This window comes from Cupressus sempervirens, chromosome 2, assembly GCF_028749045.1.
Source record: "Cupressus sempervirens isolate cs-2001-9-10 chromosome 2, ASM2874904v1, whole genome shotgun sequence".
NCBI lineage: Eukaryota > Viridiplantae > Streptophyta > Pinopsida > Cupressales > Cupressaceae > Cupressus > Cupressus sempervirens.
In genome coordinates this window covers 4,311,853-4,324,799 of record NC_143119.1, presented here as the reverse complement: position 1 = coordinate 4,324,799, position 12,947 = coordinate 4,311,853, and the positions used below count along the sequence as shown (strand labels likewise).

The following is a 12,947-nucleotide window of genomic DNA, read 5'->3' as shown; positions in this document are numbered from 1 at the left end:
TCTAGAGAGAAAGTGTTTGGGCGACATAAATCTCGGGAGGCATGGTTGAAGGAGGGAGATAGAAACACCAGATTCTTCCATAACTTAGTTAAAGTAAGAAGAGCACATAATAAGATTTTCTCGGTACTAAATTTTGAAGGGCTAGTGGTAAAGGATCTAAAGGAGATAAAGAGGGAGGCTATATCTTTTTTCCCAAAATAGGGAAAGGCAAGAGGTAGAAGGTGGGGATGTAGAGGATTAAGTCCTGGATTGTATTCCTAATTGTGTTTCAAATATGAAAAATAGAATGTTGTGTGCAATAGTGACTAAGGAAGAGGTTAAAACTACTCTTTGGGGACTAAGCAAGGATAAAAGTCCTTGGCCTGATGGGTTTACAGGGAGTTTTTTCAAAAAAATCTGGGGATTGCTTGGGTGATGAAGTGTGGGAGGTTGTTGAGGAATCAAGACAAGGGGTTTTTCTTTAAAAGACCTAAATAACACCTTCATAGCATGTAGGACCTTTGAAGAGTTTAGGTCTATTTCCTTATGTAACACTCTTTATAAAATCATGTCTAAAATGATTCCAAATAGATTAAAGCAGGTGTTAAGTGTGGTGATCTCTAAGGAACAAAGTGGATTCGCTCCTCGGAGATCAATCTTTGAAGGTGTCATTATAGCTCATGAAATGATTTATTCTATTAGAGTAAAGAAACTATGTAAAATGATAGTGAAGTTAGATATTAGGAGAGCTTATGATGAAGTGAATAGGGATTTTCTATTAAAAATTTTGAAAAAGTTTGGCTTCAACAAAAATTGGATTAGTTGGGACAAAGGTTGTTTGAGCTCTATCAAGTTTTCTGTCTTGGTCAATAGTAGCTCTCAATGTTTTTTTGAATTGGAGAAAGACATTAGACAAGGGGGTCCTTTATCCCCCTTTCTCTTTATCATTTTAGCTGAAGTGTTGTGGAGACTAGTCGATATAAAGAGAACGGGAGGCCTTTGGAAAGGTGTGAAAGTTGTTAGGGGACTCAAAGTTGTGTCCCACCTTCAGTCTATAGATGATACTTTCCTAATAGGGGAAGCTTCAAAGCAGGAAGCTAGAATGATAAAGAGGATGCTTGAGCTTTATGGAAATTTTTCAAGACAAAAGATTAATTGGTTAAAATTAGAGATTTTTTCTTTAATACCCTGTAAGTAAAAAAGGTGGTTATCTGTAGAATCCTTAATATAAAACAAGGGTTACTACCAAGCAGATATCTAGGGATCTTATTGTTCCAAGGAAGGAATAAAGGTGAAGTGTGGAAGAGTTTAGAAAAAAAGTGTTTTAAGAAGATGGAGGGGTGGAAGGGGAAGTGGTTCTCGTCAACAGGAAGAATTTTGATGTCAAAATCAGTGGTGTCAGCAATCCCAATTTTCTCATTGCAGTGTGGAAAACTAGATGTGTAGGTTCTTTTGGAGTGGAGCAGGGGAAAGTAATAAAATCCCTTTGTTAAGATGGATAAGATATGTAGGCTGAAAAACAATAGAGGAGCAATATTGAGAGACTAGAATGAAATGAATGTCACTTTAGGTGCTAAATTAGTGTGGCAGATGGTCTCAGACATAAAGTAGATGTGGACTAAAATTTTAAGAGAAAAATATTTGGATTATAATGATGAAACAAGGATCTTAAGAGTCCAAAATCCCCTAAAAGAATTGACAATATGGAGCTTTATCATATATTGTCGACATGTTATTTAGGATCACATCTCATGGAAGATTGGTGATGGTAGGCAAGCGAATTTCAATGAGAACTTGTGGAATGGATATCAAGCTCTGGAAGAAGAATGTCAAGATGGAGACCTAAAACAAAAATTATGTCATCTATGGGGTTGTAAGGTTAGAGACTACTTGATAGAGTCGGAAGGCGTGTTTGGTATATCTTGGGCATGGAAGGATTGGAGGGTGGACGGTCTTTCCCCTGAACAACAACAATCCTTTAAAAAAAAATCTTGAACGACAATTTGTTTACTTGTGAGAAAGGACAAGATTAGATGGTGTGTTGCAGCCTCAGGTGAGTTCTTTGTAAGATTAGGCTATGAGTCGATGGCAAACATAAGGGATGAAAGTTTTGAAGCGAGGGATTTGTTCTGGCATAAAGAAATTTTGACTAAAGCAGGGACTTTCTCTTGGCTAGCTATCCAAGGTTGAATTATGACTAGTGAAAAAAGAAAGAAATTAGGATTTCAAGGTCCAACTAAACGTGTGATGTGTGGTAAGGAAGAAGAATCGATGGACCACCTACTATTACAGTGTGAAGTAGCAAGGAAATGCTAGTGTTATGTACAAGGTAAGTTGGGATGGCATGGCCCTTGGAGTTTTTCCTTTAGTTGATTTCTTTTTATCCTAGCCAAGAATGAGCAAAAGAAATATGCTCGAAAGTGTGTGGAGGATAAGCCCGTCAATTGTAATATGGGAGGTGTGGAAGGAGAGAAATAGAAGAATCTTTCAGGAGGTGTCTAAATGTGGAATAGCTCCTAAGGATTAATCATTCCATTAAGTAGTTAGTGCAACAATTTTTAAGAATGATTTGTTGAAATGTGTTTTTATGAGAGAAGATAGAGCTATTCAACGAGAATGGTCAGGGATTAAAATTAGATAGGCTAGAGTTGTAAGTGGGTGTAAATCAGAGAAAGAATAGAGACAAATTCAATATGGAAAGCTCCAGAGGAAGGATGGTTAAAGGTAAATTTTGATGGTGCTGCAAGGAGCAACCCTAGCAAATCAGGGCCAATATGTATAGTGTGAGATCATCATGGAGAGACTTTGGCTATAGGGGCAAATAGATTAATGGATGGCACAAATAATGAAGCAGAATGTCAAGAAACTTTATTATCAATTCAGTGTGCCGGGGGGAGGTGTTAAAGTAATTGTTGAAGGGGACTTCGTGGTGGTGGAAGCGATCAGAAGAAACCAGATTTTATCATGGCACTTAAAAATTTCTTGATAGTGGTTAATGAGGAGTTGAAAACTTTGGAGGATTTTTAATTTTGTCATGTTTATAGAGAGGCTAATGGGGAAGCTGATCAGTTATCAAAATAGGTGGCAGATTGCCTGGAGATGGCAGAAGGGTGTTTCAAATGGTGTAGTTGTTGGGATGGGGGTTTGTTTGATTTTTGAAAATAAAAAACCAAAGGTTAAAGCTATCCTTTCAAATGATTAAGTGGATGTGATTATCAGAATAGAGTAATGATGAAAGATTTGGGCGATCTGAAATCAATGCCCACATAATGTAAAGGCAAGTTAAAAAGCAAAGAACAGAATGATTAGATGTTGTAAGAAAAAAAAGCAGTGTGAAAGAGGTGAGCTAAGCAAAGTGGTGGTGATGTTGCTATAAAACAAGAGAGTTGTAAAGGCTTTTTTTAACAAAAATAAAACAGTAAAGTGCAGAACTTTTAAGATAATGTCAAGCAAGGAAAACAACTAAGGGCTGAAATGGAGGCTATGTTTACCGTTTGGACGGTTAGACAGCAGAAAGCACTTTTCAGTCCGGTCCAAAATCATACTCTAGTTGTTGCTTCAATGCCCATTGCCAGGAGTGATAGAGGCAGTGAAGGGAACGGTTGGAGAACTTTTCCAAAATTCAACCCACCACTGGAAAATAAATGTGGACGTAGTTGCAATGGTTATGGCGTGGGGGCTAGAATTAGCTTTCAAATAAGAAGTGGAGTGGGTGATGAAATCGTTGTTTCCAAAAGACTTGATTGTTGGGATTGAATCCTTGCTAGAATGGGCATGGCCGAGGAAGGGCTTCAATTATAGTGAGTACTATGCAGATAAAGATGAAGGGGAGGTGAGAGGGAAATTTGGCTTTATCTGGTGGCCAACTAGGGTGGATAAGGAGGTTTATAAGGATAAAATAAGAATAGAATGACTCGGGTTGATGGAGGAGATTTGCTCTTTCTAGGAGAAGAGAGGAAGAAAGGTTGATGGAGGAGATTTGCTCTTTCCAGGAGAAGAGAGAAAGAAAGGTTAATGGGTTCCTAATTTCCTATCTGCACCATTGTTGAACTACAAGAAGCCGTAAAAGGCGAATAGTGGTGAGGGTAGTTTTCCCGATAAAGGAGTAAGTGGTTGAAAACTATAAGTGAACAAATTTTTCTTTTTAAAGACCAGAAGGAAAGTGGTCCTATGTTTTTGTTTTCAAGGTGGATGATAGGTTTTGGGGTGTCATGCTTCTGTCAGAGGATGCAGAAGTTAAAGCCAAAAGTTAGCAGCAGAAGACTAGGAGCTTTTAAATGAAAAAATCAAAGCTAAAAGTTATGGAGGACTATGTAACGACATCGATAGTCAAAATTTCTCAGTTATGGGGATGAGTCAAAATTTCTCAGTTATGGGGATGAGTAAAGGATTTATCAACCAATGGAGAACACATGGTGTGGAAGGCGAGCTAAGGTGTGATGAAGGTGATGTAGTGTCTAAAGAATTGGGTAGAGCCAAAGCAGGTTTTGAATGAAGGGTCAATTTAGGGCTTTTTTAGCTTAAATTTTGTGAAATTAGACATATTAATCTATGTAGCCTTTGAAAGCCTCGGTAAAATGGACAATAGATGATGAAAGCGTGTCAGATAGTAATAGTGTGGAGGTGTTGTAAGTTGTAAATGGTTTATAGTGTGAAGGCTATTTAGGTTTTTTAGCCTCTTTAAGTATCTTTGAAAGTTTATAATAAAATAAAATATTATTAGCGGCCCAAAAAAAAGGTTGGAATGGACATAGACAATATAGTTATAGATCAAAATATCATTCATACTCTAGAGTCTATATTACTTAGAATCATAGTTTAGGTCATATAAATAACTTGAGTAGCATAATCTTTGTTCCCCAACATTTCTAAGATAGTAATAGTATGCTCATTGACTATACTATAGATTAACATTACCAGATTTCCACAATCCATTTGAAATGAGTGAATTTTTTTTCTAGATTCAGTTGTTTAAGTTTTTTTAGCATCAACTTTTCGGATCACACTCTGTGATCCATCATGAGGATGAGAGAATGCAAGAATAGAATCCATAATTTCTATTCTTGCATTCTCTCATTCTGACGATGGATTACAGAGTGTGATCTGAAACATTGATGCTAAATATACTATAGATATCAATGTCAGTTCTAAATGGAACCAAGGATTCTTGAAGTGGGCAACTAACTAGGGAAAGAAGAGTTGAAACAAAATATCAGCCTCTTCACTGAACACAAGGACACATTCTTTTTTCAAGTATTTTCTCTGGCACAAGTAGAGAAAAAATTGGATAAACGGAAGTCTCACAGTTGCTATGATGTTCTTATTCCTTCATAGCAGAGAATGCATTTCCAAATTATGGCAAATCGATTTTGAAAGAACAAGAGCTAAATCCTTATGAACCTTGTAACATGAACGTCTATAAACAGGTTAATGGGATGAAGAAGAAGCACCTTGTATATAGGATAAGAAACACTGGTAGAGAAACACAGATGGGTTCAGTTTTGCACACTGAGAAGCAAGACAACCCTAGTATTTTAGTGTGTGTTTTGGATGTTACACTAATGAAAAAATGAGAGATCTATTCTTCTGATTTCTGTCAAAGTATTGTATCAATAGGTAAGTAGCATTAACGAAAGCCTTTATGCAGTAAAAAAACAATAGTTGCCAAAGGTAGATGAGTTCAATAATACACATTGTAAGCAGCGAAAAGTTGACAAAGCTGAGACTTTACCATGTTATTTAGCAATCCTTGTTAATATAAGTGAATAGATCAAGTCATTTTTATTAATTTTCCATAACATAGCAACATATAAGTGTTTTTGCTACAGTAATTTGCAGGAAGCTACTACATTGATTCATTGTTTATATAAAATCCTTGAATACAGGTTTGTGGGGAAATGGGTACAGAAGTTTGTTTAAAGGACTCTCATTTTATTCCAAGCAATGCCTATATTGAATATCAAAATGAGGATAAAGTGGAGAATGTCACCAATGATGATGTCTAAGTAATCACATACCCAGGACGGAAAGATGGGGAAAAAAATCAAGGGAAACTTTAGATGAAACCAAGCAGGATAATGTGATGTCCAAAGGGGATACTTTAGGGCCAAAGTGGCAGCTGGCTTGAGCATGACCTACAAGACAAAATTTACTATATATTTCATGCCATGGAAATGCATTTTGATCTTCACCTCATGGATTATATTTTCATCGTGTACTAGTTTATTCCAACAGCTGGTGTGCTTATAACCTGCATCCCCTTTTTTCCTGTGTATGCTTTTACATTTTTGTCTTTCCAATTACTTGCATTAGTTTCATTTCCATGTAGACCTGCATTTTTGCAACATGGTTGAATCCAAAATTCACCAGAGTTCTTGGAAGATTCCAATAACCTTGAAAAATTAGTAAAGATAATATATTTAAATAGCAAACATATTAAGAGTAGTAGCAAGTACAATGGTGTATTATCTGTTGCCAAATACAAATTAATGTGGCAGGGATAAATTTACACACCAGAGAATAGATTAGAGAATCTACACAATTATAAGTTCAAAAGCAGGCTATATGGTAAGTTGCTGTTAATTAGTATGGAAATCAAACAAAAGGGAACAACCATTTCAATTAAAAACAATTAAAGCTGACCACATTGAGAATTGACAATGCTGATTCCACTTTGAAAGAACAAATTTAATCCCTGCAACTTATAGTTTTGAATAACCAAGGGACTACTTTAAAAAGCTTAATTAGAGCCAAAGAGACTATTGATGAGCAATGTCCATCGGGGAGGACAGTATTTAACAAAAAAACATCTATTACTAAATTATCCTATATACATCATTTCTCATGGAAACTCTGGAAAGCATATTTGAGGTTGAAATCTCCTCATAAATAATATGTCAAGCCATTAGAGGTATGGAAAGAGGAACTAATGTAAACCAACTAGAACAAGATTAAATTAAACATAATTAAAGTAGTCCATAAGAGAGGCAGACTAGTTATCTAAAAGAATAAACTACTTGATGTTAAAATTCTGAAGCATAAAATGGCATATCATTGCAACACCATGGAAGATGGGCAATATGCTTTCCAAAGCTTTGATCAAGGAAGAGATGCCATAAAAAAATTGAATATGAGATTACGGTGAGTTCTTTAAGCCATAGCAACATGGACTGCTGAAAGTAAATTTCATTGACATGTAATCAAACAAGGAAAAGCATAGTTGTTACTTATCATTACATGTAAGCCAGCTTTTTAGTAGAAGAAAGACAGATTTCCTATAAATTAGCCACATTCTTGAAAGCTGAGCATGGGACATGTTTGTGAACAATGGAAATGAAATGGATTCATTTCCTGTTTATCAGACGCTGAATTTGCTCTCGTGTCATAACTGCACTACTATTTTCATACTGCCCTTGTTCCATCTGCTCATGCAGCTGCATAACAAAAGCTTATATCAAAAATGCTAAAAGAAATAAACAAACAATTTGTTTGTAGCTGTGACGCAAAAAAAAATTAAAAGAACTAATTAATTAGGATCCTTATTAATGCTCTGTTCATCTATATGCCAATCTTTTATTTTTTAATTTCAAAAGATCCAATTACCAGTACTCTAATATATCTTCTTAAAGAAATACAAAATCAAACAGAGAGATCCATACAGCTTGAAGAACCAAGCATTGATTATCTACCGACAACTCTTGCATTTGTCTCAGCATCATTAATTGCTGCCCAAAAAACACAAAATACATGTTATCAATAGAAAAATATTACTTTTAAGTTCAAAATAAAATAAAAAAGTTGCAGATTTTATATTTAATGGCGACTTGATTTCTCCTACCTGTTCCTGTAATTTCTGCTGCTGCCTAACTTTTTCTGCGAATGTGGCTGGCCCCAATTCTGCTTCATCGCAAGCCAATTCTTCTCTGCCGTTTCAAAAAAAACACTCATATAGGTTTATTGACAAATTGAAGATTATTTCCTATCACCCTAGATCTACTCAAAATGAAATTCTTGAGAATGGTCTATCAGTACATTCTGAGTAGATCAACAAATTTGGTGGGAGATTTTGCTTAGGTTTTCTTGAGAGAACCAATAAGGAGAACTGCATTTGGAGGCAGGCACGCAGGCAATCATTGAGTAAATATTCCCCCTGCGACTTCAAGTCTGCAGGGGATGGTCTGCGGAGGATAACTCCCAAGTTTTGAGGTTGTTCCTAATTGGTTTGACATTCTCTCTTCAGTATGCTTCAGATGATCCTGAAAATAATTTTTTAATGATTATGACTATGTCAAGGATATCCGATAACTTTATATTTAATATATAATGCTCTTTTGAATAGTGAGTTTAATGAAGTGATTGAGTTGATTGCATTATAGTCAGTTTTTGCGTATCTATTGAGTAAAGGCCATCATCTGTTAGATCCAGGTGATTTTTGTGTTTGTGAAATCAATCCCATGCCTATAAGACTATATCTATAGATTCCTAAATCAATCAATTGTAATCTACTTATTCCTAATTAGAAATCTCTTTTCTAATTATATTATTATAATGCTAAAATGGGAGAGATGCCAATTTTTAAAGTGATGAATGCAATAAGGGCCCTACGAAGGCATGGGTAGAGGTTGTTACATGGCCCTAATACCATATGTAAAGACCACTCACTAAAGGAAAATAATGAACTATATAAATAAATTGAACCAACTTGTCCGAATATACAAGTGTAACATAAGAACCAATCAAACTGATTTCCTTTCCTTTGAAGTGATGTTACGGGACCTGTATTTTTATAAAATCCTTCATTATATCTCCTGTAATAACCAACAAGTCCCATGAAATTATGGACTTCCACAATATTCCAAGGTGTAGGCCATTCTACTATTGCCTTAATCTTTTCTGGCCTCTGTAGTGCACTTCTTTAATAGATAACAAACTAAAATAGTCTACCATATTATTTATATTCCCTCAATCACGGCAAATCTATCCTTGATGTTTTTTGGAGGACAGCAACTTTAGGAAGATGGGATTTTTAAATTAGATTACAAATAACTTCTTGTTTGGGCGTGGGATTTTGAAGGTCTATAAAAGACCATTTTGAGCTCATTTGCATATGCTTGGTTTTAATATTATACAAATTGATTTGGCTAGTTGACTTGTTCATCCTATGGCTTTGCGAGGACAAAAACCATTGCAAGGAACATTCTACATCAGTGAAAGATCTAATCTGGAAGATTTATTAGTGATTTCCTTTCGTTGGCTTGCATCCTCAGTTTTGAACAAAGTATATACAGAGCAGACTTGTGATTAGGAGAATAATGGATAGATCTGCTTGTTGTGTACACTTTTTGTTGGTCGCCAATCATACCCTAGCTGTACAAGCTCGGGATAGACAGGGGAGACTGGGAGGAGGTAAACTGTTGTTGCTTCATCTTGGGCATTCTTGATTTGTACGCTGGGTGCAATCCATTTTGTCAAAGATATATCTGGAAGAGTGGCATCAATATTTGGTCTCTAGTTTGCTGGTTGTTCATGATAGCATTAATATTATTTGTAAACAGTGTTTTTTTTTCTGAGATCACTGCAAATGTACTAATAATGCCATTTTATTGATTGCTTTCCAAATGCAACTTGAAGGCCTATTAAATATGAGAGGAAGAGACATGTCTCTATGGTTAATCATCATTAATTAACATATTATTTATGCTAGTAATATGAATAACCATATCTATAATATATTATTATATAATATGTATAACAATATATATAATACAATTTTATATATATATATATCTTTAAACATGGATAAGTATATATAGGAAATAATGATTTACCAATAATAATAATGTATATCAGATCAAATCAATCCGACTGAAGCTACAACTTTAACAATCCCTCTTAGTCAGGGAGCATTTGTAGAACACATTATGCCCTCAAGTATATGAAGAGATATCATCTCAGTATACTATTCAATTCACTATAAAGCTAAATTTCTCAACACTCCCTCTTTAGCAAAAAGAATTAAAGCAATTATAACAAAAGATTTGAAAATCACTTTAAGTGTGTCTATGATAGATTTATGCTATGGTGTCTGGCAAGAACCAGCCCGAAGAACCATAACAGATTGATTTTCATGGTGTCCAGCAAAATCCGGCCTGAAGAACCATGATGAGTTGATTATCAAGGTGTCTGGCAAAATCCGGCCCAAAGAACCTTGATAAGTTGGTTATCAAGGTGTCCGGCAAAATCCGGCCTAACGAACCATGATAACAGGTCTACCATTTATAAGATCATCACCTTATAATGGTTACCTTCTATTTATATATGTCAACGAAAGATCATCATCTTTCATTACATATCATAAATGAAATAGTAACCACCATGAACCAAGTCAGAGGGTGGTACAAAGGCTTTTACCTCAATTCTATCTCATAGAGAAAAATACAATACAATAAATTTTACTTAGAACTTCTCGTTGAGAAGATATCATTTACAAGGATTGCACCTCAAAATTCTCCCTCTAAACATCAATCCTGGGAAGTCAGGTCCTCTAGTTACTTCCTCAGAAGCTCTCTTCACCCAAGGATGCCTGTCAAACTCATTCTGAATCTGATATCAATCTTTTGATTTTCTAGTGATAAGTCAATACTTCCTTATGATGCACTCAAGAGTAGGCCCATCAAAATCATGCAGTCACACACATGTATTTCTAGACTCCCTCTGAGTATCAATCTTCTAAGCTCCTGCGTTGCCCTCGAAGAAGTGTCATACTCTCTCTTAATGTAAAAGGATACTCATAATCTCAATCATCAAAGATGTTTGCTTCAAGAACCTCATTTTATCCAGCCTTATCATTAGATGACTAATGAACTCTAGATCACAACTTCTTTGAAACTACTATCATAAGATTGTGTTTTGCACAATATGTTTAGTGTACCATTCTTCTTTTCCTGCTAGATCATCACTACACATAATAGAAAATAACTCTTATAGCATATATAGAATTACAAATAAGAGAGAGACTACAATGAGTAGATAAATGTAATACTAAAGAATAAGAATACTTATCAGCACATGAACATCCTTGAAACCGATTTCTCCAATGAGGGCCCATATGCATCAATTTAGGAAAAGAAAATGGCTCCAATGGGAATGAAACAATGGGTAATTATTCATCCCCCCACAATGTGAAATTCCTACATAGTTCATTTTTATAGAGTTTTCAAACAATATCAAGTCTAGTGAGAGACTATCATCCATGAATGATATCAACCTTTATCTCTAACTTCTTCTTTCTAAGTATTAATCTTCTTTCTAGTTTGGTCTTTTAGTCCAACAAAGATCCAAACATTCATTAAGCTTATTTATAGAGGCAAGTGAGTACTGACCATAGTAACGAGAATCACCCAAAAATCGCCTGAATTGGCGATTCCACGACCCGATTCATCCTGGGCGATTTTTTTTGAATCGTGAATCGGTATCGCCGATTTCTGGGCCATGAATCGCCTGAATTGCCAATTCAGGCGATTCATGTAAAAATCACCAAAATCGCCTTAAAAAATCGGCTATGAATCGCCCGCGGCATGTAAAAAGGAAAGTTGAATTTTTTTTAAAAATCACTTGTTTTTTTCACTTTGTTTTTGACCTATTCTCTTTGTTATAACCCTAAAGGGCCTTCTATTTGTGAAGCATGAGTAGAAGAGAGGAAAAGTGAGAGAGAAGAAGAGAAAAGAAAAGCCATAGGTTTCCAACCGGCAAGAAGGAAGAGCACCAAAGAGATCAGCAGGCCATTTGGGGAGCCCATCAATTGCTTTGGGAGCATTAAGGAGCCAATATCAACACTCCTCAACTCATTTGCAAGAGGTAAGTGCTTTTTTTTTTTCTTGCATGTTAGTGTATTATGCATTTTTTGTTAAATTTTTAGTGTATTATGCATTTTTTGTTAAATTTCTATAGTTTTCGAGAATTTTAGTGTAAATCTTGAATGCTCTTTATTTTTACTAAGTTGCAAGCTAGGGTTTGTTGTTTTCTAATTTTTATTAGCTTCAAACTTTGATATTTTACATAAACAAATTTATTGCAGCAGCCTTTGCTCTCATTTTTCGCAAATTCCAATGGGTAAAAAAGATGAATGTTGGAAATATAATGAAGAGTTTCCTGGAAGAACCAAATATCAAACAAAATGCATATTTTGTAAAGAAAAAATAACTTCCGGAGGTATTTATGGATTGAAATTCCACATTGCTGCTATACCTGGACATGATGTTACAATTTGCACTTACCAAACTCCTGAGGCAAAATGCACTTGCTTAATGGCATTAGAAAAAATTGAAAAAGAAAAAGCAAATAGGAAAATGCAAGTTGAAGGGTTAAGGGGTATTGGCTCCCATGTTCCCGCATCCGCAGCCGCATCCACATCTGCATCTGCATCAGCTTCCGCATCCGTAGGTTGTGTTGGAGAGGGTTCTTCTAGGCCTCCTTTTTATCCTAGTTCTTCTACTCGTGCTAGTGCTAGTCGGTCACATACTGAGACGGAGTCCCACACCAACCTATTGCAGCCTAGAGTGCGGAAAAATAGAATGGATAATTACTTTGTGCCCCGCACTACTCCTGGTTCCCAACCCACGCTTGAGGGCATGGGTTTGAACAAGGAGATTCACGATGCTGCCAGAAAGGAGATATGCAAATTTTGGTACTTTTGCAACATTCCATTTATTGCAGCCAGGTAATTGATTCTTTTTTCTTTGTTTTCTTTAAAGCTAAAATTAAAAGTAAAAGTAAAACTTTAATTATATCTACTTGTTTTATAATTTGAGTCTTTGACATCTAAACTTTTATTTGTGACAGGGCTCCTTATTGGCAGAATATGATAGATGCGGTTGCTATTTGTGGTCCAGGGTTTAAAGCCCCAACTGAGGCTGAGTTGAGCGGATACCTCCTGGATGAGATGGTAGAGGACATGAGGGTTGACCTCG

The 12,947-nt window shown here is 35.7% G+C and overlaps 1 protein-coding gene across 2 annotated transcripts in view; it reads right to left on the bottom strand.

Annotated features, from left to right (window-relative positions):
- Positions 1-6,910: 6,910 nt before the first annotated feature.
- LOC149570800 (plant/protein) overlaps positions 6,911-12,947 on the bottom strand; it is a 162,085-nt gene continuing 156,048 nt past the window's right edge. Inside the window, exons 5-7 of one of the 2 annotated variants that reach the window (XM_089812366.1) lie at positions 7,817-7,901; positions 7,638-7,703; positions 6,911-7,412 (exon numbers count right to left, since the gene is read on the bottom strand). In XM_089812366.1, the coding sequence (XP_089668492.1) occupies positions 7,323-7,412; positions 7,638-7,703; positions 7,817-7,901 (241 nt within the window). In that variant the 3' untranslated portion in view covers positions 6,911-7,322. Of the gene's footprint in view, positions 7,413-7,581; positions 7,704-7,816; positions 7,902-12,947 lie in introns of both variants that reach the window. The other variant, XM_089812367.1, reaches the window with a different exon arrangement.